We start from the raw sequence: 25,657 nt of genomic DNA, 5'->3' as shown, positions 1-25,657 counted from the left end.
GCGGTTGAATCGAGGGAGAGACAACCCCCCCCCCCCCCCCCCCCCCCCCCAAAAAAAAAAAAAGACTATCATCTTTTTAAAAGTCCAGTTCGCATATCTTACAGTTCACCGGATACAGTTCACCGGAACCAGGTTACACCGCGAGCCGTTAGCACGAACAAAAAGCACACGACCTCGGGTATTCGAAAAGCACTGCTCTACTCACCACTTGACAGAAGTAGAGGAGCCAGTTGTTTGCGAGGCACGAACTTCTTTTACGCTGTTACACGCGGCGCCCAGTCTTCGCGTATCCTTCCGGGCACCGATGTCGTTATATCCACAAGTTCGGCACGCACCACATACGGCCTAGCGGCACTAGCACCACCCAGGCACGCTGGTAGCAGCAGCAGCTGGCGTGGCGAGAGACGGGGCCGCCGCACGCGTTCCTTCCTTCCAGTGCCGAAGCCCGAAACACGAAAGCGCTGCGGCACGCTCGCTACCTCCAAACTCTCACTCGGTCGGTCCGGGCGACCCCCCCCACCCACTTCTGGCGGCAGTTGCCGCGACGGGGCGCCCGTGTCGTCCGCTACATGGCTTGCTGCTGCCGCCGCCGCAGGCCACGGAAACACCTCTTGACCACGTCCTCCTTTAGATGCTGACAACCTTCGATATTCTAGCTTTTCATATGAAAATGCGAAGCATTTTTATGTGAGCGCCTTGAGATTTTCTGAATGCTCCCAGATGAAGGGCGAAATCCTGGTACGAAAATATTCATTATCATGACCGCAAATTAGATCCTTTGCATTGCGACCAGACAAAATCAGTCATCTGGGTGTTTTTTTTTTTTTTTCACTGTAGCAAAACACCAGCACATCGACGAAAGTCAATGAAGTTTATTCACCATCACCCTTGTACCAGCAGCTTCCTTCATAACTGCACTCCTAAAAATTGTCGCGGGTGGGCTTCACCACAACACTGCAGATCGACCAATCATCGTGACCAAATGTGTAAATATGTGGAATGAAGATGCCCAGCATGCGATCAGAGTAAAATATAGTACCTGCGCTGTGACAACAGCGCTCTAACCGCATTCTGGGCCTCGTCATTCGCCAGATTTGCACATTTGGTCACGATGATTGGTCGACCTCCAGTGTTGTGGTGAAGCCCATTTGCGGCGATTTCTAGGAGTGATGGACGTAACGCCTGTACTCACTAAAAAACCCGTTGCGCCGATTTTCGACGCCTGGGATAGGGAGAATGGCGCGCAATGAAAACACTAAGCCAGAACATCTGATGGCTAAAGGAAGAGATAACTTTTGAATTGGCGCAGTCAGGTTACCATTAAATTAACAGATCTTCCTCACAGCGTCACGAGCGATGCAGCCCCATTGTAGTTCATTGAAGCCCAAGTGTCACAAGAAGCACTTCTGTGTGTCCTACATGCAGGAGCACCCGATAAGCCATTTGCTTTCACAAACGCTTGAACACGTTCTGTTATCCGCGCAGACCTCACACCACAGATGAGTGACGCAAGTGGACGAAGATGGAAGACAGAAATATCGGAATTCGTGGCAAGAGTCACACTTCCGAAGAAGCCTGCAACAAACGTGAACCACAAGAGCTCCGAATGGAGCGTTGTGAGTGCAACCTATAGCAGCACCTTCATTTAATTTCGAACCAGGAGTGGGGTTCGGGACGGGCGGAACGAAAAAAAGGAGGGGGGAAGATGATCAAATAAAGGAACTGAAAATGAAAGTATAAACGAGAAGTATAACAAAGAATCGACTTCGAGTAAAAACTTAAAAACAATGGAGGTGTGGTGGGAGGTGTACTGTTGTGTTCATTTTCGTTTTCCTTCAGGGACACGGCAAAACGGGTGATCGTTGTGGCCAGCGAAGGAATCGAAGATGCATTAGATTGATTCGAAGCTTGCGAGAAAAAGAACTAATGATCGGTAGCGTTTCTTCGATGATGGGCAGAGTTAGTGGCCTCGCCCATACCACCGCACTGTAACCCAGCTCTAGCAGCCTCAATCTAGTGTTCTACAGCTCCACATTTTCTCCCCGGCAGAGCCACTGCAGACCACGGGCGCTCCTCTCTCGTCGCCGAAGCGAAGCGATTCGCAATCGGCTCACGTCCCGCGCGACACGCGGACCGTCGGCGTAACATCGCGGTTGGCGCGCGATCGGGAGCGTCGAAAGCAGATGCGGCAAGGCGCGAGGGGAAGGGGAACACAGATTCTTCCGCCGGGAGAAAGGCGCCGGGCAAGAGACATAAAGATAGTGACCAAAGAGGGGGGAGGGGAGGCTCGCTATCTTTTGCCGTGAATCGCGGGGTCGAAAGGAAAACGAAACCGACTGACATTGCGCGGGAAAACACCCCGCGACGAGAAGGGGGAGGAGGCGTCTGGAATGCGCCGCCCGAGCGGGCCTGGAGAGGGGGCACCAGATGAAGCGGGACCTACTGTTGGCATTCCAAAGAGTGAGTCCCTGCTGCCCCGCGCCGAGAGGCCGGTGGACGAACAGCCGGCGGGCGTGCCCCCGGAAAGGTTCTTGTGTACAGTGCGCTGCTATATGCCGTCTGAGCATCAACGCGCCCACAGTTGGGCGGGACTACTACTGTCCGTGTGGAAGGGACGCTCTCGGTTTCTCCTTGTTTCGCAGGGGAGTTGTTTATTAAAAGATACAACTTCTGGGATTTTAGTAAGCTTCGACGAATGCTTCCCGTAGGGCATACCGCTAAGAAATATCAGGGTCAAGACCCAAGAAGGGCGCTCCCAACTTCAGCGATTTCGCACGCCATCCGACTGAGCCGGGCAGCTCGCATCCATCCTTGGCCAAACCCCCCCAATGTTAGTGGGCGCGGGATTGCAGGAACCGCGTCACGAACAGCTGCCGGTAAAACCTAACCAAGGCTCGCAACAACAAGGGTAAAAACCGAGGGACCACTGAAAACAAACAGCACGTTACCTCACGCGCAGGCCGATCCGTCCGTTCCCCAGGAATGCCCGGAAGAACAAGGCGGGCGGACTAACGGAAAGCAGGTGACGTGCGCGTGACGGACAGCGTCGTCCCGGAGGCCCGGCGCATTCCTCGGGTGGAGAGGGGGTGCGAAGAAAGGAGCCGCCAAACGAAAGGACAAAAGAGGAGCGCGCCGTAACTTGGACAGTAAAGTAAAAGAGCGCGGCAGCTGGAGGGCGCCGGCGGACGACTGCGCTCTTCTCTCTTCTTCTCGCGTCCTTCTCCTCGCGTCCTTCTCCACACAATGCGGAGGAAAGAAACACGAAAGGAGGAGCGGAATGCGAGAGGCGACATTGGGCGCTAATTCTAGGTTATGCTCCGCCACGCGGTCGCTACCGCGAGAACCGATCGGACGGACGGACGGCCGCTGTAGAAGCAGGGGCCTCACGAGTAGCGCTGCCAAACGGCCGGCCGCCCTGACAGGGTGATCGGCGCTCTTCGGGCTCTCTGGTGGGATATTGTCGCGTCACGGGCGACGTTTGGGCATCACTGCGCGAGTCCGTGCTCCTGTAATCAGACTGCCGCAGGAGGAAGACCCCTGGCGAGGGCCCAAATCACACACTGGCGCGACAACCGACCGACCGGCGGAGCGTTCGACCGCGCGGCTTCTGGCATTCCTCCTCTTTTGACGGCAGCAGGTGGCTGTCAGACGCGGTCATCAAGAGAGACCTCTGGGCCGCCGTTTAGGGCCCTCCGAAAGCGCGGCCCGTGGCGCCACAGGCCCCACCGCGCGGCCACGGAAAATCGAAGCCTCCGAAACGGTCGCGGTAATCGGCGACCTAGCTGAGAAGCCTGCTATGAAACCATGACAGAAGGTCAGCCCCAGCTCTGCCTAGTCCCCGCTACAGCGCGACAGTGCGTGAGTCTTGCGCGGGAATGCAAGCATCAACCTGCAGTTCCACATCAGCCGAAAGCTGGTTTCCAGTTCCTTTTCACCCCGAAATGCCCAGCGGCGACGACCCGGCCATCGGAAAACTAAACGAATTCACAAAACCCTCGCTTTCTTCCTGTCGTGGTGGCGCTGTCTTTAACCAAAGCGTCAGCATCGCCCATTTTTGTCGCTATACGTAGAGCGCATCCAAGATTTTAAAACCATGTCACACAACTGCGGTAATTACGCCCATATGGCTGAAGTAACATGGTAGACTCCAACCGCCGAAGGAAGTGGTCCGTGGTACACCCTCTGTTGGCTTTTAATTGTGCCCTAGTGCGGTCTTACACCGTCAACGTGCGTAGATCGCCACTGGCACTGCGTCCGGTTAACACACAGCTCCTGCCCGATGGCCTCCCACGCAACATGAACTGATGCATCCTTCAAAAGTGCAGTCTTTCCTGTACAAGCGCTTTCCTTATTTCTCGTGCGTACACATTCCCCAAGCTACGGAGACTTTTCACACAAGCTCTAAAACCAGCGGCGCGAAAGAAGCGGTGTCAGATTGACGAGACGTAAACCACGACCCCTCCATCCACAAGGTTGCCTGGATCCCAAAGGGGCGATTGTGCAGCGCTCCAGTTTTCAGAGTACGGAACGCCGTGAAGATGAGTCATTACAGTCAAGGCCGCTCAATGAGTACAAGGCGGCCACTCCAAATACAGTCCAGAAACCACGCGGATTGAATGGTGAGGATTAAACGGTGGGTATCCCAGCATCACGTGAGGCGTCAGACGTAAGAACTGAAAGTGTTGTAGAGATGTCAGAGATATTGAGCCCCTGGATACTTCATCGCTAGTACTATCACTAATTAAAAGTGCAGGCGTACGACGACAACGTCTCACAAAACGAGGACAACACGAGGCTTGTCAGCCCTCGTGTAAAAAAGCTGCGCTTTCCATTAGTATAATGCTCACCCAGGCCACAACCCTTGCAAGTTCCAGTACTTAAGCTGCGAGTCCACAGGGCACACTAAAACCCCACGAGTGAGATAAGTTTCTGAAAGAAGCTGTTTCTTCCCAACAGAAGTTTGAAGCACAGTCACCGTTTCTAGACACACCGATGGGTTCAAAGCACAAGTGGCTCGTGGTAAGGCCGCTTTGCGGGCAGTGGAGCAGTCAGTACATGCGGGACATCCCAGTCAGGCCGTGTTTGCGCGCGTACTAGCTGACAGCGGCTCCGGTCAGAAGAAGCGGAGTAGTAGTAGCACACGGCAGAGCACTTACCGAGTGAAGTGGCCGAGAGGATGTCCTCGACGGCTTCGAGGTCGTTCTGGGACACCCCCCAGGGAACCTGACGGGCAGCCAAAAGAAAGCACACCGTGGGGCTGCTGCAGATGCCGCATGCGCCGCCGCCGCTCATGCATCGCATTCCGCCGAAGAGCGCGGCGGGGGCATCCCTCGTGCGCGAGCATGGATGCTTGGCGCGCTTTCGCCGGCCGCCCCAATCACATCCACGGTGGAGGAGGAGGCCGCTGGCCGGGCTCTCTTCCACCAGTCTCTCGCCCCCTCTCCCTCCCCCAGCCACAGCGGTTGCAGGGGGATACCTTCCTCTCCCCGCTCACTACAGGAATGATCATGATAGCGAGAGGCGAGTGCGCACCGAGGCATTTTATTAGACGCCACCCCTCCTGATTTTTTTTCCCATGCAGGCACCACTCTCGTTTTTTTTTTTTTTTCGGCTCATTATTTTCTGTCCTCTAATCGAGTGATGCGTTGCTACTCTGCGAGCTGCCCTATCGGAAACCCAACTGCAGCGGGATCGGCCTAATGGCGGCCATTAGTCTTTCAAAAGCAGCTGTACGCTCTAATACCGGCGATATTACCCGTGACGAGAGCGAAGAAAAAAACACGCAAAATCGGGCTGACTTTACCCTGACAGCTTGCGCACGATGTGCATTTGTTTTAAGATGCCTCTAAATCGCCGAAAGGCCCGCCTTACTTCAAACTAGATACACTGATACACTGAGTGAGGAAACGTGAAGGGCCACGATGCGCCAAGCCATGCAAATTAGATACACTGATACACTGAGTGAGGAAACGTGAAGGGCCGCGATGCGCCAAGCCATGCAATAGACGGCCTGAAATGTTCCTTCAGCTGCAGAATAGCCCAGTCCAGTTTTCGCTTAACAAAGTACGCCAGGACGAATTTCGGCCCAGCACTAACACTCCAGGACATGGTGAATAGTGGATTCCAGCCCGTTTGTGCTGCCGGATGTCCCATGTCAGTATATTATCTGTACGCCCATGCATCGCCTTCACCGCACGGTCTCCTTCCACGACAGACAGCAACCGGAGAGTTGAGGCGCCTCCTTTCCTCCTCCTCAGAGCCCCGTAACAAAAGAGAAACCTCTGCCACATCATCCTCAAGCCGCTGTGGGCCGGTAGTAAATATATTTATCCGAAAACTATATATATCCAATGCCGAGGACACTTGACTCGGGTCAACGGTTCCTCTACATAAACACTACCCTTGTCTGGAGGTTTGTTTCCTCCCGACCACCGCCGAACGGTAATGAGCCGGTACATACCGCGCGCACAGGTGCACCCCTGCAGAGTGGGCGAGGAGAGAGACAAGAGTAACCATTCACCCCAGTGATTCCCGTACCGTCCCCAATAGTTGTAGAACAATCAGCGCAAGGGCGACGCGAAGGAGAGACACAGAGGACAAAATCTCGGCACGTTCTGCACGCTGTCGACTGCGCAGCACATTGGTAAAAAGACCGCTCCCGGCTGACAAAGAAGTCACCCCCACCACCAGCGCCAAGCATGCACTGATGTGTACAGTACTCACGGGGACGCCCTGGACGACGGCGGAGCGCACCGGGGGCGGTGGACGGGCCCTCATGGCGCCACGAGCAGCCGGAGCTCAGCTGCTGCCGCAGCCCGCACGCATGGCGGCGCCCGCTGCTGCTGCTGCCAGCCACCACGTCGAGCCTCCTGCGAGTGGGGCGATAACACAGAGCTCGGTGCCTCTCCTCTACTCCCCCAGCGAGCTCTCATTGTCGTCTTTCTGATACAACAAGCGCCAAATGACCCAGCAGCTTCCAAGTATTCAATGTAACATGTACAAAGAATAGATGCATCACGCGTTCCAGGATTGTAAATGGAGCACTACCCCTCCATGTCATTCTTAAGTGACCCCTGTGCGAAAAGCAGGCGTTGTTGTTCGGTCCAGGAAACGGCGCCGCTGTAAAGAGAAATAATAATAATAAAAAAAATATTCGAGTACATATGGGAAGTACGGTTCCTCCAGAATTAGAGCCGAGTGCGTTCCCACGACGCTAGCTCAGCATGACGCGTGCGGTGCGGAGCACTGCGGACCGCATATCGCGTGACGGGTAGACGTGGCGGCGCGTGAGCAGAACGTGGCCGGTGCACGCGAGCCAATGGGATTCTGGGTAAGCTGTGCCGTGAAGTGCAGCCAGCCTGCCTGCCGAAGCGAAGATAGAGACGCAAACACGATGTAGCAGTAGATTTTGACAAGTATCGCCTAACGAAGCCGACTTGATTGATTGAAGGGTTTAACGCGCCAACGCAACGCAGGCGATGAGGCGCGCCGTAGTGGAGGGCTCCGGATTAATTTTGACCACCTGGGGATCTTTAACGTGCGCCGAAATCTCGTACACACGGGCGTTTTTGCTTTTCGCCTCCACCAGAAAAGCGGCCGCCGCGGCCGGGAATCGAACGCGCGTCCTCGTGCTCAGCAGCACAACGCCTTAGCCACTGAGCCACCGCGGCGGGTAAATAAGCCGACTTCAAAGCACGTAAGCAGGCTTAAGTACCCCTTAACTCTTAATGCAACTAATCTTGTCCAACGGCTCGGGAGTTTTCGCTCATACTGCTCGTGACTTTGTAAACACAAAAATTTCAGCTTCACCAACAGTATTTTCTTTGACATGTCCGAAATTGTCTTCATCTGATTTAAATCCTCCCTGATACCAGCATATAACACTTATTTCGACTTCATTTCGTCTCTGTTATTGACAACGCTGTTTAAATTTTTTTACATTCCACACGCTTTTGGTAGTGCAGTGTTTATTATTGCTGTAGTCGACTTTATTTATTGTGGGCTTGACAGGATCGATGAAAAACCAGGGATGAGGACGACGAGTGAGCTTCATTTGACCAAAAGTAGTTAATTTTTGCCGTGCGCGGACCAAAGGCGACAGAAGGTCTTATACCCCTGACACACGGGCACCTAAAAGGCCTTTGCAGAGAAAGACTGCTACCGAAACGGCGTTCGCCTCGATGACACACGACAAAGGAGAATCTCCTTCACCGCAGCGGGCATTTCCCGTAAGGGGTGTTCGCCTATCTCCTTTCCCGAACGAAAAGGAGCAGCTAGCGGCGCAGCCTCGTAAGCAGGCACTTGCAAATCATAAGCTTCTCAGAACTTAGTGCGACCAAATGCGATTTCATAATACTTTCATAAATTTTTAAAACTGCAATGAAATTAAATTGCACTAAACAAGCCCAATCGTAATGTATTTTTGTAAACATTTGCCCACTGTTGCCAGATTAGGCACAAAACATAAGCTAAAAAAGCACTCCATCGTTGCTGTTTAATACATATATGTGAAATTACCCATTTATTTATTTATACAGGTACCTACATCGCCCTAACGGGCATTATTGTAGGGGGGAAAACAAGCAAAAGAATACAGTACAGTCAATATAACAAAAAATGGTTGCGGGTAAAAGGCTGTATGGTTGAAACAACCCATTTATTTTTCTAAACAACAATAAAACGCACGGTTCCTCTCTAAAATAATGAAAAAGACCTATTACCCGCGCTTTATTTTTGTTAGTGTGCATGCCTTTTCCACAGAACTGAACTACATAAAGGAAATCGGGGTGTCAGGAGCGCCACTCCTTTCCACAAAATGTCTTTTGACGTGGCAAAAGGGGTTTAGTTTAAAGGAGATCTAGCGTTGCCGTGCGTCACAGGTATTAGTCCAGAAGTTCAGAAGGCCCTGGGCGATCGTTGACAGGGACTTGTGCAGACTAAGACCCGGATGGAAAAAATATTTTCGGGTATGATTATTTATGGTATTTAACGTTGTATCTGAACTTGTGAACATAAAATCGGCCTGTGTGTTTTGTAAAGGATTTGAGCTGCAACAATTTCAGAACGGAAGTTAACCGGCAGTCTGTTACTGGTTAGTGTGTTGCATTATACGTTTTGCTGTAATACAGTAATCCCTCATTAACTCGAAGTCATAAAATCCACTAAAAATTTCGAGATAAGCGGAGTTTCGAGTTACCGAAATGCCGAAAATTTGTGGCTAGGTCACTGAAATAAGAGCTAGTGCTAGCAACAAAAGCCCCACTGCACAGGGGGAGCTTTTGTAAGAAAGGCAAAATGATTCGCAGGAAAAACAAATTGTTATTAGTGCTGAAGAAAGAACTGCGTGATGCTGGCCTGTTTCACGTTCGCATCTAGTCCCAGAAAAGCGTTCCCGAGCTGCTCAATGCATAGCATCAATTGCTGGCCGCCACCGCTACATTCTTTTAAATCATTTTAAAAATTCCCTGCCCCCCCCCCCCCCCCCCTTAGGAAAAAAGGAAAATAAAGTGGGGAACAATACCCGCTCCAGCAAGGCTATGGCAGGTTTAAAGCCAATATACAATAAATGAACGGGGCTATAGAAGTCCGGTTCATTTATTGAATCCATTTATTGTTGCGATGCAGAGGCAGCATGTTTCTTGTTTCTGCCGTTGCAGGCCCTCCTTAAGGCCGACCTCCATGCAGCGAAATGTAGGCGAAGAGGCGGCGAACGTCGCCCGGCGGCGGCCGCTCCGCCGCCGGCGTCGAAAATACGGCTGTTCGCCGGCGATCTACGCGAGCTAGATGTCGAACGTGCGGCGGCGAACGCGACCGGAAGCGGCAAACTGCATTTTGAGGCCGCAGCCAATCACAGCCTCGTACTTCGTTGTACTTCCTGTCCTGTCTTCCATCGGCGGCGTTCGCCGGGTCACGTTGCATGGAGGTTGGGGTGGACGAAAACTGAGCGGCGCGTCAAACCACGGCGTTCGCCGCGCCAAGTTCGCCGAGAAACTTCGCTGCATGGAGGTCGGCCTTTAAGGCTGCTCGTCGTCCGCGTGATCAGCAGCGCCGTTCCCGAAAAATCTCAGCGATGCAGGCGTCGGAGATCATTCCGGTGACAGGGACATCGACCTCGTACAGCGCGTACTCCCCATAACTTTGCTGCTCACGAGCGCGTTCGGAGCGTAGTGGGAGAGGCGTCCGAACGGAGACCTTATCAGCTACCTGAAGCGTGTTTCGCCTCCTGTCCTCTCTGTCAACATTTAAAGATATCCGCGGACCCCGAAAAAACGTCTCGAGATAAAGGGGGCAAATACACAGCGCCTATATGGGAGGTAAATGCGCTGCCAGAAAATGTTTCGACTCAGCCGATATTTTGAGATATCCGAGTTCGTATTAACGAGTGATTACTGGATATTTATTCGTAAAACGTAACTTCTGACCAGTACCTTAGCTTAATTAGACATTTTGCAATGTGTACAGTGTCCTGTGCGGCTTCAGGCGCCTCATGGGAACGGTGATAGTGTCACTGCTGTTCGGCGATCTGCTCATAAGAGGGCGCGCTTCTTCACGACAAGTGCTGTGTATCCAGTAGCCATCGTAGCGGAGATCTGCCTTATGTTTGCAATGCGATGTAGCCACTTGTCCCTTATGTCACGCAGTCCCGACACTCGCTTCCGATTTGTCGCGACGCCTCCGACATTATATATCATCCCTTCACAGCGTTAGGCCATCTACCGGCGTGGCTAGCGATGAACTTAAGTGCTAGCATTTCTTGCAGTGCACGGAACCTAGGCAGGTAAGAACGGTGGAAATGAGGCCCACAACGCCATTGTGAACTAACAAATATACCCGCAGATTCGATACACGTATAGTTGCGGACTAGCACTCAAATTTTCGCCGACATCGAGCACTTCAAAATAGTGTAGTTTGCGCGACAATGTGGATTGTTTAACAACGTCACTGGCAAAGCCAGCGCGGTCCAATACAGCCGCGTCCACCTCACAAAGTTTGTGTAAAGGACGTCCGTTCAAAGAGGCCCCAACAAACACGGAGCCCATTTGCACTGACCAAGATACGAAACAATCATCATTCCATTCACGGTATTCGAACCTTTGATTAAATAATGAAGCTTTTTTTTTCTGAAAAGCGACGCAGGTGCGACGACGATATAACAAGTGAAGAACGAGTACCGCATGCTGATGGACGTTTCGTTTTAACCTTAAAGCGTCAAGAACGCGTCCACAGAAGTCAGTGGAACAAAAACTGGGGCTGTAGGGTGACGCGCTAGCAGCAAGCTCGACACGAGCACGCACGTACGCACACGCATGTGCCGACAGACGCTGTTGATATAGAACGCGGACAGTATTTATTGCTTTCACCCACCAGGTCCATTATACGGGGGGAGAAAGCCCTCCGCCGTAGAGAGCGAGGCGCAGAGGAGACAGCCATCTATACACTATATGACGGCGCGAGCGGAGGATTAATCGTTGCATCGACGTGCGTTCGAAATGCGCTTTCCCTTTCGACACTGCGAGTCGGCCAGCCGGCAGCGTTGAGCGGGAGAGGGGGCCCCGGTAGCGAAGGGAGAGTGGGAGGGGCGGGGAAGGGGGCTGAAAACTGGTTAGGCATTAACTATGCAAACGGTCGCCCCGTTTAGGACGAGAGAAAGACAACTTCTAATCGCCGCTCTTTTAAATTATTCGGGCCGTCGTGCCGTCATTAAGGTGCATGCGCGACAAGCGAGCTCTCCCTTCGGCCGGCTCAGTGTGCCGTTCACTCCTACAGTAACGGATAACAAGGTCGGGCGCATTTTACCCCCGTTTGCGTCTTAGCATTTTCTCCGTTCCCTGCCTCCGCCTCCTTTCTCGGCTGCTATTGACCGCGATGTTGGACCCTGCGTGGTAGCCGATAAAGCGCCAAGTGCACACACAAAAATGACGAAGAGGCTGCCTTAAAAGTACCAGCAACCGAAGAAATGGACCAGTTCGGGGCGGAGAGAGAGAGTCCGGCCTGCAGAACACTTTTTTTTTCTGTTTGGTTTTTTTTTTTTTCGGCCAAAGGGGCTCTGTGGTCGGGAAACTCTTAATTTTCCGTTAGATCACGCTCTGTCCGAAAAGTTGTGCGCCAATGGAGGCTCGCATGCCAACACAGAGCTAAGAATGCAACCAGTTCTGTGACGCCAGAACAGCCGCGTACGCATTTGTACCTTTTTTCAACCGACCTCGCTTAAAACGCCCGCTTTGCCCCGTTTCCGCAGAAAATAACGGCAGGTCGAGTAACTTTCTTGTACAGAAGGACCAACGTAATGATCCCTTTGACACCATTGCAGATAAAAACCGCTGCTTCGACGATTTAACCGGGGAAGGAGATTCGTCCTGCGCCCCTTCAGATTTTGTTTTTGTAGCGTGAGCTACACTGGCCGAGGTGGAGCAGTTTCGCGTGGCTCCTGGAGAGCCGTGCTGCGCATGCGCGAAGACCAGTGACGTCTCACGGCGCACAGCTGGCGCGCCGGAGCCGAAGCCGCCGCGACTGGACTGGACTGGACTGGATTGGATTGGATTGTAAATCGTTTTAGCAGCACTAAGCATGATAATCAGCTAATCGTACACAACCACGAAACCTAATAATAACCAGCTGAACCTTAGCTCCCGCTACGTATATCCTGGCATAGCCGAGGTAAGCCACTGCTAATTTTTTGTTCTTATGGTGAGAGCCGTAAATACGAGGGGCTGTTGTTCTCACGGGGGCACCCGCTTTATAGCGTAGCCACTTTCGGTCACGCCCGCACGAGCGTCCTGAAGGGCGTCCGAAACGAGAAGCTCCGAATAGGTTGCCAGGTCACGCGACAGGTGTCGCGGAACGATAGAGTTATACTGGTTCATTTCACAAACTGTGTGCAGCACAGTCGGTGCTACATTGCTTGTCAACAATCCGTACGCATCAGCGTGTCTAACTTGCCGTGACGTTTCACGGTAGACGGTCGAACAAAAGAGACAACGGGCGCTGGGGCCTTTCGGTTACACCTGCAAAGTGGGGGTACAAAAGAGTAATTCAAAGGCCCCAATGCCGTTGTCGCTTTTCTTCGACCGTTAACCGAGAAACGTTCCGGTGAGTTAGACGCGCTGATGCGGACGAACTGTTGATAACAATGTAGCATCCACTGCGTTACATACATCTTGTGAAATGAACTACGCCAATGCCTCTCAATTGAAGGTCCGGCGACCCGAGGGGGTCAGCGAAGCCTTCCCCAAAACCCCCTCCCCATAATTCAATTTTCCTTTTCTTGAAACCTTACTGCCAATGCAAAAATGTGGCCTCGCTGCATGACGTTAAAATTTCCCCGGCGTAGCACATCTTATAAGGTCGGCTTTTTGCACAACACGCCAGCTATGCAAAAAAAGCCTGACACACAAAAGGCAGCACGTAAGCGTCAGGGCGACTGTTAGCTGCAAGAGTAAATCGTTCGACAACATGACATGCATGAGCATAAAAGTCAGCCTCAGAAGGCGGACATAGAATATGTGGGGGTGACTTTAGCTGCATGTGCAACTGACATTATGCCGCGGACCAATATAGTTCCTCGTGGGGTCCCCCATCACTTTTGCAACCCCCGAAAGAGTGCGCGGCTGTTGACGTCACGTCGCTTAGCCGACTGAACCAATAATTGGTTTTCCGACTGGTTTGCCGCATATACAAAAACCCAAACAGGGAAAAGGGGCAATAGTTCCCGCGTTAAAAAATATATATATATATACGAAGGCTTGACGATTTCGTCAGAATGACGATTCTGACGAAGGCTTGCCCCAAGCCGAAACGTTAATACATGTTCGTTCATTACCCTTTAGTCTTCTCTTTTACTATATATATATATATATATATATATATATATATATATATATATATATATATATATATATATATATATCGAAATGCACTGCATGAGCCTCGTGGCGCGAGCAGTCAGTACTCCCCGGCATCGCTGCCGCTGGCCCGTCAGCTGCTACTTTCTGTAATAAATACATGTGCTGTTCTGTGGCTCGGCCCTTTCCTTGCTTAGTGCTGCCACGCAACCCTTTTGACAGTATTTATGACCACGCAAAACACTGAATTTAAATCAAAACTTAAACAAACCTGAACAGTAGCTGTAGCAAAATCAGCTGCCTAAAAATGTTGAAGAGCTTAAGTTCGCGCTTTTTTGAAAGGCATGTGCTCAGCACAAGTTCCCGCAGTCACTTATTAAAGCGAACCTTTCTGTGCTTAATTGATGGCGACCATCCCTTCCCGGAAACGCACTGCAGGAAAGCCAACTTTACGCAATGCTTTTCCCAAAATGACGACGACGATAAGCGAATGCACATCACGCGCTTCAAGACAAAAGGAAACACGCTTCCCGTTGTCGGAATCGAACCCATGGGTTCCTCGCGTTATGCAGCCGATGTCTATCTCATTGCGCCATTCGGACACGGTCGACGCCGTTAGGATTTTGGACTTCGACTCAGGTTGCACAGGAAAAAGCTTCGCGTTTTGACCCCCGTTCTCTTAAGAAAATGGCTATTATTATTATTTTTTTTTTACATTTACATATCCCTCCTCGGCGTGTTTCAAAAAGGCGCTTAGGCAGGCTTTACCAATCCATTTCTTCCCCATTTGAGATTCGTAATGCCACAAATTGTACCGCCGGGAGGCGTTTGGGGAGGAGAAGGCTGTTTTCACACTTTTTGCGTTAATAAGCATCTGCTGTTGCCGCAAGTGGCGTATGAGGAGTCACGGCACACTAATCTATATGCGGAGGAAAACTTGTTTCTACATATTTGCGACTGTTAAGAAACCATGTACGCAGCTTTCGGCGAAAAACGCAGTACGAAACTGCGGCGACGCCATTCTCACTGTCATGGCTATACGAATGACACTTTCTTGCCGTTTAGTAGCCCCGCGCAATTAAAGTTTCACTCCAAGCGCCGAATTACACTCCTCGTAGGTGGACCTATCTTCTGCGCTTGACAAGGGTACACCGCTGTAGAGGTCTGCTAGATAGTCAAATAATGGATTGCATAGGTTGCCCTGCACAGTGCAGTCACAAATAACACTCCGCCGCTCCGGACCTATGGCAATAAGCGATGCGTGAATGCGTTTTCACGCGAATGTTGAAAGATAACATGATCAGCGAATAAACGCTGCAGAGCTGGTGGCACGGCGTTGTTATCTCGTTTTCTCTTTCATACCTTACGGGCGCTGCTTTTCATGTAAGCAATATCCACCAACTCTCCCGCTGTAACCTCCTACACCAAAGTTATTACCGTTCCTTACTATGACTTCCTTTAGATTTCCCTAAAGCCAGGTTTTCCGTCCATATGAATTGTAGGTATAATCCGTCCTCGACGACCGAAAGAGACTGCAGAAGGAATTCACCCCGCTCGGGTCGTAGGCAGGATCAAAAGACAGATACGCTCTAAATGATGGGGAAGATCTTTTTGCATCCAAAAATGTAGAGCCACCTCTGCTCACTGCTCCAAGTCCCCCGGCTGTATTTTCGCAACCTCAGAAAAAAGACGATGAATGCGAAGGTAAAAAGAAAAGCAAGAGAGAGAGAGAGGAAAAGAAAAAAAAGGTAACGACGCAGCATTGGGCACCGCGCGAGCGTTGCATGCACGAGATTCCGTGAAGGGGATCGGAGAGGAGATGTCGGCCGTTAACTCCGCTGCTGCCGTGTTATTATTTCGCGTCCAATAATAACTAAAATGAGACGAATGTAGGTACGAAAGACGGCGCTGACTGGATCGCTCGAATGGAATGCGGCGGCGCTCCTTGCCGCCACCACCACTGAGGGCCGGTCGAATGCCATCGGCGAGTATCAGCAGCAGCGGCCGCTCAAAGAAGGTGGGACGCCAGAAAGGAGGGGGAAGAGGAGGGAGGCGCAGCAACACTCCGAGGAACGAGTACGGCACCCGGCCACCTCATCCAGCATGCGCCCAGCCCTCGCAACGCAGGCACGCACGCAAACACCGACTCGAGCGGTTTCCGCCGGCACGCAGCCGCGTTCGCTTCCACCCAGCGCCGGACGATGCCGGACCACGGGGTAACCGCATGCTGGAGTCCGCAGTGGGGAAGATGGCTGGGGAAAAAGAAGAAAGAAAGAAAGAAAAGCAAGCGTACAACGCTGGAGCGCGTGCGCAACGTGCGCGCGGTTTGCACGCGAGCGCGTGGCTCAGGCGGAGGAACGGGAAAAACGCGGTAAGGTCGAAGAGCGGTAAGAAGGCAGAGAAGTGCGGCGAGGAAGATGGCAGAGGGAGATACGTGGCGAGAGCGGCTGCACAGACGCGTGCGGAGGAAGAGGAGGCAGTGCGGAGAAGAACTCCACAACACACACCACCGTTTGGACAAACAAAACAGAAGGAAAAAAGCTTTAATGCCTCCTCCTCCTCGCCTCCGCGTACCAACCTCAGGGGGAGAGGGCGGAACGCCAGGAATTTGCAAGCAGATGCCCGTCGCAGAAATATGAAAGGGACGAGCAGCCGAAGAGGAGGCGAGGCATCCTCTCAGTCCTTCTCCCTATCTAGGCGGTAGCGCTTGACACCATGCCTCGCGATGGTAGTAGCGGTGGATGACGGGCCGGCCAACGCACACCCGATGGCGCGAGGAGCCACCCGCCTTCTCTCTCTCTCTCCCGCCACAGCACCTGGCCCACCGCTGGGCCCGGTTGGCAACAATTCCGAAAGAGAGCGGCGGTGAGAGCCAGAGAGGGAGTGTTAATCGCCTCCGAGTCGCGTGAAAGCGATGCACAGGCAGGTATAGGAGCTTCTCTCCCGCATTCCTACGCTCTCGGCTGTTGCGGCTCGCTTTATTTATACCCGGCCCTCACTGGCCAACTTTTCACGGCCGCACAATGCCGTCCGTGAGCAACGCGATTACGCGCCAGCTGGCTGTCGCCCGCTCATCCCCCGCTCGCCGCGGACAGCAAGAGCGACCAAAAAATCGCTCGCGACGGCGACAACTCTGCGACGCGAATCGCCAAGGGCTCGGCTGTCTCTTTCGCGTGTCGCTAGGGAAAGGGATTTTGTGTTGCAGCGAGCTGCGGGTGCTCATTCCGGGACGCACGTTGGGAGCATATTTTACTGTGGTCAGCACTGTCGACATTCTTTGTTCTTGTTGAGAAGGATTGGGCCTGACTAACATGCCCGAACTCCCAGCTACACACCTTTTCGGTACACGGGTGATTACCGTTAAACTCACGTTTAACGTAAACTCATACTCATCAGCCAAATCCACGGCAGACTATGGGACTTACCACTCCATGAACCACGGGTTTAAAAAGTATCGTGTACCATTACGAAAAGGTTTACCAACAAATGGGCATGCTCGTAATGGCCTAGTTTGGCTCTTTCAGAACTGTATCACTTCCTTGTTGAAATAAACAAGAAACACATTTCGGTTTATCTGGTTTTAACTGGATGGCGCTAGCTGTCTAGCAAGTGAGAGTTTTCTGTATTTATTTCAGTATCGAAGTCACATATTTCTAAATTAAGCCAAGTTGGCCGTTGTGAACGTTTGTATGCATTTGTCAAACACTTCCTATTCGTGCGCGATGGTTTTTAAGCCCGTGGGTCATTAAGTAACAAGTCCCATAGGAATGCTAACAGGTGAGCCTCCCATTAATGTCACAAGTCTATTCAAGCTTGCCTAGTCTATCTCGCGTGTCCTTCCACTTAAGCAACGTGACCTTTCCGGCCTGACAGTTTAGAATAGCATTTTTGCGCATGAACACATTCATCGAAAGAGCTTCCTCTACTGCAACGTTAAAATCAGTCCGTCTTTCATTCCCCAGGAAAACACTGGCCCGCATCTTATTTCTCTGCAGACGGTTCAAAGACGACGGCACCTCTTCTTCGCTCCACCCCCCAATCCTCACAATCTTTCCTCCGCCTCTGACCGTTCATCACTTCCCTTCACCCTTCCACCTTCCTACACTCCTCTCTCCGCTCCATTCCTACACTCCTCATCCCCTTCTCTACTCCCCCTCGCTTTCCGTCTCCATCTTCCTCTCCATCTTCGCATCCTTCTACCGTCATCCTCCCCTTCTCCCTCGTGCTCGACTCCTATTGCCATCGTCCTCTCGGCTTGTCCTTCCTTAGTGCCCTCTCTCTTTCATCCCATTTTCCACGCCACCGCCCCCCTTCTCTATCCTCTCCTTCTCTCACTTTCCCTCAGATTTTCCATTCACCCATTCCAAACGGGCGCTGACACAAACCATGAAAATGAAATGAAAAGCGAAATAAGTGCGGGGTGGGCTGCATTCGGTAGTCCTTCTGAAATCCCGAGCAACGAGCAACCGTATATAGTCACTGACAAGGCTGGTACAACAAACGGGGGTAACGGCACTTTGGATCGCATTAGGCACCTCGAAACCTGAAATAAAACTTACAGCGGCCCAACGGGTCACTGAAAGAAGAACGGTACGGGTAAATCTTGAAGATAAGGAAACATCAGCGTGAATCAATGAACAAACGCGAGGGGGAAGACATACTAGCTTAAAGGGGCCATGCAGACAAAACCCGCTTGTTTTATTCGAAAGATTTCGGGTTTTATAGTGCCCCCAGCGCTTGTCCGGAAGCAAGTGATGCTTTATTTACTAGGAAAGTAATCAATTCGATTAATTTGATTTAAAAATTTGAGTTAAAACTGATTTTCCCGCCAAATCGTGTTTCGTGACGCCTACCATAACATCACAAGGACGGGTATTCAAGCGAACTTCAAGTGCGCCGTTCAGTCCGCAGCAAACTGCGGAGCATTGTTTACCGTCAGTCCTCCCAGATGGCGCCACCATACTGCTCCGCACAGCTGTCCGCCTTTACTTTGTTGTTTACCGTATTTGCACAGCGCTTGTTTTTGTTAGGGTAGGTAGTAATCGTTTCGTAAAACATGGGGTACGTTCGACAAATAGGGTCACGTAAGACAATGTCGCTTACGCCAATCGGCCAGTCTCGTGTGAGACAACCCCAAAGTGCCGCACTGCTGTGCAGCTATATATATATACAAACATAGTGCGCGCAGTGCCAACAGCAGTACGCACAGGTACTTCTGCTTTCGTGTACTTTCGTAACTTACATTGTTTACACCTCCATTGTTACTACTATAAAATGAATATTTATTACACTGCGAAAATAGCTCGTTCTGCAAGCTTATAAGCCCTGCCTAACTTGTGTTTGTTTTTGCCGGCCTAAGCCAACCCCAGGCTGTGCATATGACGTCATATGTTCTAGTGCGGGAAATGAGCTAGTGAGTCGCATGGACATTCGTTTTCTCCTAATTATATGGCTTATTTTAGCGAAGTTTAAGTTAAAAGTGGCTTCAGTATGATTCTAACGAGGCAATCTTTGGAATGAACCAACTCGATCTCGTGTTTTGCCTGCCTGGCCCCTTTAAATTATAGGCGAAAGAGGTGGGGTTGCGCAGGACACCTAACGGCTACCAAAGACCAATGAAGAGCACAAGAAAAGAACAAGTACTCGATGGAGGGAGGCACTAAGCGAATTAGGGGAGAAAGAATGGAGTACCGCAAACTTAAGATAGGAATGGCTGTAGATAGGCTTTCGTCTTGCGGCGGGCTGATGATGATGATGACCTCCATTTCACCCTTTCCCTTCGACTTCTTTCCTTCCCCCAATACTCCAGCTACACTTTTTGTCCTATTCTCCCTCCCCCTCCTGCTTTCCCACACAGCCCCCTTATCTTCTCTCCGACTTAAACTCCTTTAATTCCTCCTCCTCCTCCTCCTCCTCCTCCTCCTCCTCCTCCTCCTCCTCATCATCATCATCATCATCATCATCATCATCATCCGTTTTCCTTTTCCTCCCCGCAACCTCCTATTCCTCTCATCTTCAACATTTCCCTATTTTAATCTCCCTCATCTATTCCCATCACTCCTTATCCTACTCCTCCCCCTACACCTCACCAATCTCGTACACCCAGCGATTCCCAGCAGTGGCTTCAGCAGCCCACAGGTGAGCAGCGGGAAGTGGGGATGCTGCGTGTCGCAGGCTGTTCCACCTCTGCACAGTTCCATTGCTTTCACGCAACAAATAATGCCGTCGACATAGTCAAGTCTGCTGAATATGCTCGCGGATGGCTTCCTGCAGAGCGTACAGAAATGTTTTAAGACTGCTTACGCAATCCGGAGTCAAAAACCAGCGATTATCAAATATTTCTCTGCTGGTGTCTGCGTCTCTTCCTTGGCTTTCGTTTCTTCACCTAGTGACGCGAATTACCGAGAAAGGCAGACTGGCCACAATCCACGCGCCAGTTTCCCCAAAGAGAGAGCTCTCCTCCGCATGCACCTGCTCTACGCATGCGCCATCGCATTCCCCTGCCGCGGATAACGCATCAGGCTAATAATTATTGTTCTGCCCTGGCTCGGTATCGGGTTAGCGCTGTGCTTAGCGCACTTGGCTGTTCTGCTGCTCAAATTCAACACGAAGCCAAATGTGTTTTTATTTATTTACTTAGATCATCTGTCGCTCGTTTTTTTTTTTTTTTTTGGTGCAACAAATGTTTGTTTCTTTCTCTCTCCTTACAGCGGAATCCACTTCGGCACCATTTGTGTTGCCGCCGACGACGACAACATACGGCCACTTGTGGCGGCTTTCGCTTTAATGAATGGGTGTTTAGACATCTGAATTTGCAAGAATTAAAGAAACTAGAGCGCACCGCTCGACCGAAAGTAGGAACTAATTTCATGCTGTATTTTCCGGCCGCGCACGCTCAGGCATCCGGACTGTGGTTCGAATCCCTCCCCAGTCATCATCCTTTTTCTTGCCTGAGCGGCTTCGTCCTGTCTGATAGGACCGAGAAGGTTCCCAAGCAAACTGGCGGAAGAACGCGAGTGCCAGCAGGAAAACTGCATGCGAACAGCAGGTAAGTCTGACTGCCGCAACAATGGTTGCCAGAGGACTGAAGTTGGCATGGTCATGCGGTCTGGTCATGCGGACAGAAAAGTTACCGAAGAATGCATCATTCTGAATATATTTATTTAGTTTACATAAACCTTTTATGCACAACAAGCACGAAGCGCTTCCAGCTGTTGAATGCTCCCGACTTGACGTCAATGCCAGCCCCGCTGCCGGCCAGTGTTATGGCATGATCGCTTGAGATGCGCCTAAAGAACGAGCGTTTAAAAGACGCCTTGTAAAATATAGAACTCAGGACTTGCTAAAATATTTGGGATTTAGGTACTCAGGTCATTCAAGCAGATATTCAAGGTCATTCAAAGCAGAGGCAACGCGTTTTCTTTTCACGATTCCTTCTGCACAATTTTATCCGCTTGAATGACCTTCTGAAAACCCAAGCTCTCCCCCTCTCTCGCTCTCTTTCACGACTCCTCAAATATAATAAAGTGGCGTGACGAAATGGCATTACAACAGCTCTAACAGTCAGAAAATAACAGCGCGTTTGTCTTCGCTTGGAAATGGACCTCAAATGCCCGTACAATTATGTAAATTTATTCTATTGCCTTGCCCTTAGCAAGTGGGTGGTTTCGAGCGCGCTTGCTCGAAGCGGGAATGAGTTACGTCTGCACTATTTGTACACAGAGGAATACGACCATAGCCTGCTCAACCATGCTTATACGCTTCGTCCTGGCTCTCTCAACGTGACTGTGTTTTCACTCATCGTGACTTTCGAGGAACTTTAAAACGTAGCCATGGGCGTTACAAGAGTCGCCTTACGCTGGGCAAAGGGGGGGGGGGGGAGCTCAGGTTTCGCCCAGACTGCGTTCTCAACAAAAGATCCCGCAAAAGGAGTTCACCGCCAAAGGCGAGAGCGACATCATCCGGTTCCTCTTGTCAGTGGCTAGCAGGACGATGACAATGCGTCGTGGCGGACGCAAGTGCTCGAACACGGTGTTTCGGAGGCAGGGAATGAAGGGGGACTTGTTTCGTCGCGGAAGACAGTGGCTGCCGTTTGATCCCACTTCATCGAGGTCGCTCTCTCGACCCGCCAAAGGTTGCTCCTTTAGGATCGAAGTGGGAAGGAAACAGACAGGCGACACCGGAGCCTCCAGGACGCACGGCGGGGTAGCCGAGGTTAGCCGGCGCACGAATCGCTGACCCGCCCGGTGCGCGCGGCCGCTGCATGCGCCCCGAGGCGAGCCCGCGGAATTCGCCATTACATCCGTCGGGTGATTCATGCCTGCATGTCCCGCGAGAATAACACCGGTCCGAGGAAGAAGGAAGATTCCCCCCTCCGCTGCTTCATCGCGCTCTTTATTTTAACCGCTCTCAAACTAAACAGCGGTCCCAGGGACCAGGAGGGGAAGCGGAGGAACCCTCGAGAAGAGTGGGACAATTTTTCGTCTCTCCCCGCGGGGTCATCGGCGGGCTCGGCAGCGAGCAGCCCCCGAAGAAAATGCGCCGCGGCGAAACAGCAGCGCCGAAAATCGATGGCAGCCGCTCGAGTAATCGGTGCAGCCGCGCAATTAGCTCGCTCCAAGTCGGAGAAGCAGAAGACTCCGAGCTCCAGATTCATTTCCACTGCCGCCGAAGCGGCAGCAGCAGAGCGCCCTGTTAAAAATGACATCCACGCCCCGCATGGCCCGGGCTAACGAAACGGGGGGCGACCATGTCAATTAAATGTGAGACGAGTCCGTTCACAGCGGGGCGGGAGGGAAGAGCGCGCGCTGCGTGAGAAAACAAGTCCAGTTGGCCGCGCACGCAGTTAAGCCTCGTGTTGAGCCACTTTCGCCGCGGGACACTCCCGGGACGGTCGCAGGGAGGAGAATTTTTCACCTTGCCCGAGGCACGAATGCTCCAAGTTCCAGAGAATGCCGGCAATTTGTTCGGACAGTTGTTACGCGTACGGACACGTCGACCCCACGGCCACCGAAGAGCTCGGCAACGCCGCCCGCGAAAGCACGAAGCATGTTTAACGTTTTCGGCCGCTCCGTTCGGTACGGCCGAGTTCTACGCGATGCCAGCTATATGCTGAGTGATGTATCGAGGCTGGACGCACGGTAGAGTGGGCAACACGCCTGTTTATAACAGCGAGTTCTACCTCAACCAGCAGTGTGTACGTTTGTATGAAAAGCGCTGACGCAAACAGTTCAACTAAACCTTGTGCGCAAAACAGGAACGGTGCGGCGGTTTTCTCTGAGTTACTTTCGGCCAGCCCAGACAGCGGAATTCATGAAAAAATTGTGGTTGATTCCTATGTCATAGGAATAAGCAAAACACGAAAGTGAAATGTGCAGCGAAAGCTGCAGCTGAGCATGACTTGCGGGTCGGCGGCTGTCTTGTGGGTGTTCTTGGCGAGCGACGTACTGCGGGCGGGTCGCTTCGGCAAAGGTGTACTGGCGTCATTTCCGTGACGGATACGACGTCAGTGAAATCTCGGTGTATCCCTTCATAAAACACTTTCGTGTTAAAATATAAAACCCGGAAAGGAACAACCCTAACCATAACGTACTCTTTGGTTATAAAGGTTGCTTCCCCGCAAGAAGACCCTGTATGCAGGGGTGCACCCGTTACAGGCCGCTTGCTTCGTTGTACTGGCGTTATTTCCGTGACGAATATGACTTCACTCAAATGTTTGTGTATCCCGGAATAAAACACTTTCGTGTTAAAAACGAAAAGCAATGTTGCTGACAAGTGCAACGCGGTATACGCATCGTCGGGTGATTAAACAAGTTCGGATACTTCAAAGACGTACTCCCCATGACGCGATCACCTTAGAAGCCAGGGTCACCTCGGAGGAACAGGTCAGGGGTCGGTACACAAGATGTCGTCGAAAGGAACTTAAGGGGATTCCTTTTCTTTTCTTACCTAGGCTTTGACAGAGGGGAAACAGGGAGGCATACCAACAAGGCCGGTCGTATACTGCTGTGCGGAAGACTTGCCATTTCGGCTACTTGGTAATAAAACCCCTGGTTAATTATACCCGTGTTGCCTTCGCTATGGTGCTGCTGCACATGAAATCCCCCGGGATCGATTGCCTACCGCAGAAATCGTATAAACCCCCCACGAGGCTCGACGTTTCGGTGCGCGCTAAGAACCATAGGTGGTTGGTTCGAATGCAACCGTATGCGCCGTTTTACATTCTAGGTCTCTGCAGGGCGTCTTCACTACGGTGCTTCAGAAATACCAATCAAAGTGACCTAGTGTGCAAATTCGACTAGTGACGTGGCCGAGCATTCAATTTGGGTGAAAAACGGCATCTGCGCTGGGACATTACGCAATGCAAAACGCCATGCGTGTTGTCCCTGCACACATGCACTTCTTTTTAGTCAGATCATACGTTGGACGACTGCATCATTGACCGAATCGGCACACTAGCCTACTTCGACTGGTATTTCTGAAGCTCTGTGGTGAAGACGCCCTACACACCGCGGAGCGCCCAGCTACTGCGGCTGCTTTCACGGGGTGGCGTGAACATGCGCTGCACAAGAAATACGTTGCTAAACTTCTCACCGGCCATTCTGACATTTCACGCGGTGTCCTTTCGGGAAAAAGTGACGCCATATTTGACAGGCGCTCGTCACTAGGACAATATGAAGGCACCAGCTATCTACAATTTCTGCTCCTACTTCAATCATATGCGCCTGAAAGACTATCACCACCACCACCACAACAAAAACAATAATAGTAATAATAATAATAACTATTATTATTATTATCTTTATAGATCACTAAAAGAAAAACTGCAGAGAAAAGGACCCATCTAAGCCAATAGCGGTTTGTGTGATGCCAGCTTATGGATACTATTTTAGACACCCGGCAAACAAAATTCGTTCGTTATAAGCGATACCGTTTCGTTATAAACAGCCCAAGTCCCATTGAAATTTAGCATGGCCAACCAAATTTCGAATTTAGCTCGTTACATTCCGCATTTCCTAATTTGAGCGTCCATTATACCGAGGGTATACACTGTACATTTCCGGGGTCGAATTTTACGCAATTTAGCACTGAAAATGTAGCACCGCGACATCGCTACTAAGCGATGCACTCTCGGGCTACCTTTCGCGCTCACATTCCCCGCTCCCTCCTTAGGAAAGAGTAAACAACTCTCTGTTCAGGGAATTTAAGGCCACCATTCATTTCCTTGCGGCATCCTCCTCGTACGCTGCTGCGAGGTCCAAACTCACGGGGAAACAAGCAGACCACTCCGCGAGATGTCAACGCGCCCGGAAGCAAAAAAGAAAAGTCGGTAAGCACGAGCTCGCGAAATGCAAGCACTGAAAAGCAAAAGCGACATCTTTCCTTAATTGCTTCGCTGGATGAAAAAAGACGGCGGCGGTACTCCGCCCCTTGCCTTCTCAGAAGAAGCGCACGGACGGCAGCAAGCATTTCACAGAACAGAAGCTAGTGTTGCAGCCAACGACGCCTCCGTCCTCGTAACACTCAAACAGCGGGGGGGGGGGGGGGGGGGGGGGGGGGGGACGAACTAGCAAACAGAAGCAAGGAAGAAATGGGAGGGGGTGAGATGGAAACCACTGGGTTTCTCCCGTAACGCGAGGGCAGCGGGCGGGGACGTTTACGAGCCGCGGAACAGCGCCCCAATGTAGGTGGATAAAGAAGACGGCCGTACGCACGCTAAGCCTGCAAACGCTGGACGAACAGTAGCCGCGAGAAAGGGGGCGGGGCAGGCCGACGACGAGAGAGAGAGAGAGAGAGAGCAAGCCCCTCTATCGCGA

The 25,657-nt window shown here is 51.6% G+C and overlaps 1 protein-coding gene across 5 annotated transcripts in view; it reads right to left on the bottom strand.

Moving 5' to 3' along the window:
• Positions 1–25,657, bottom strand: part of LOC144178611 (uncharacterized) — a 145,143-nt gene that overhangs the window by 37,006 nt on the left and 82,480 nt on the right. For 3 of the 5 annotated variants that reach the window (XM_077706591.1, XM_077706590.1, XM_077706592.1), the window contains exons 2-3: positions 6,724–6,869; positions 5,157–5,223 (exon numbers count right to left, since the gene is read on the bottom strand). In XM_077706591.1, the coding sequence (XP_077562717.1) occupies positions 5,157–5,223; positions 6,724–6,777 (121 nt within the window). In that variant the 5' untranslated portion in view covers positions 6,778–6,869. Of the gene's footprint in view, positions 1–5,156; positions 5,547–6,723; positions 6,870–25,657 lie in introns of those variants that run through there. The other 2 variants (XM_077706589.1, XM_077706588.1) reach the window with 2 other exon arrangements.

The sequence above is a fragment of the Haemaphysalis longicornis genome, unplaced genomic scaffold, assembly GCF_048455015.1.
Source record: "Haemaphysalis longicornis isolate Haplotype H1 unplaced genomic scaffold, Haemaphysalis longicornis Haplotype H1 scaffold_4, whole genome shotgun sequence".
Lineage (NCBI taxonomy): Eukaryota > Metazoa > Arthropoda > Arachnida > Ixodida > Ixodidae > Haemaphysalis > Haemaphysalis longicornis.
The sequence above is the reverse complement of the archived record's forward strand: the minus strand, read 5'-3'. Positions and strand labels throughout refer to the sequence as shown.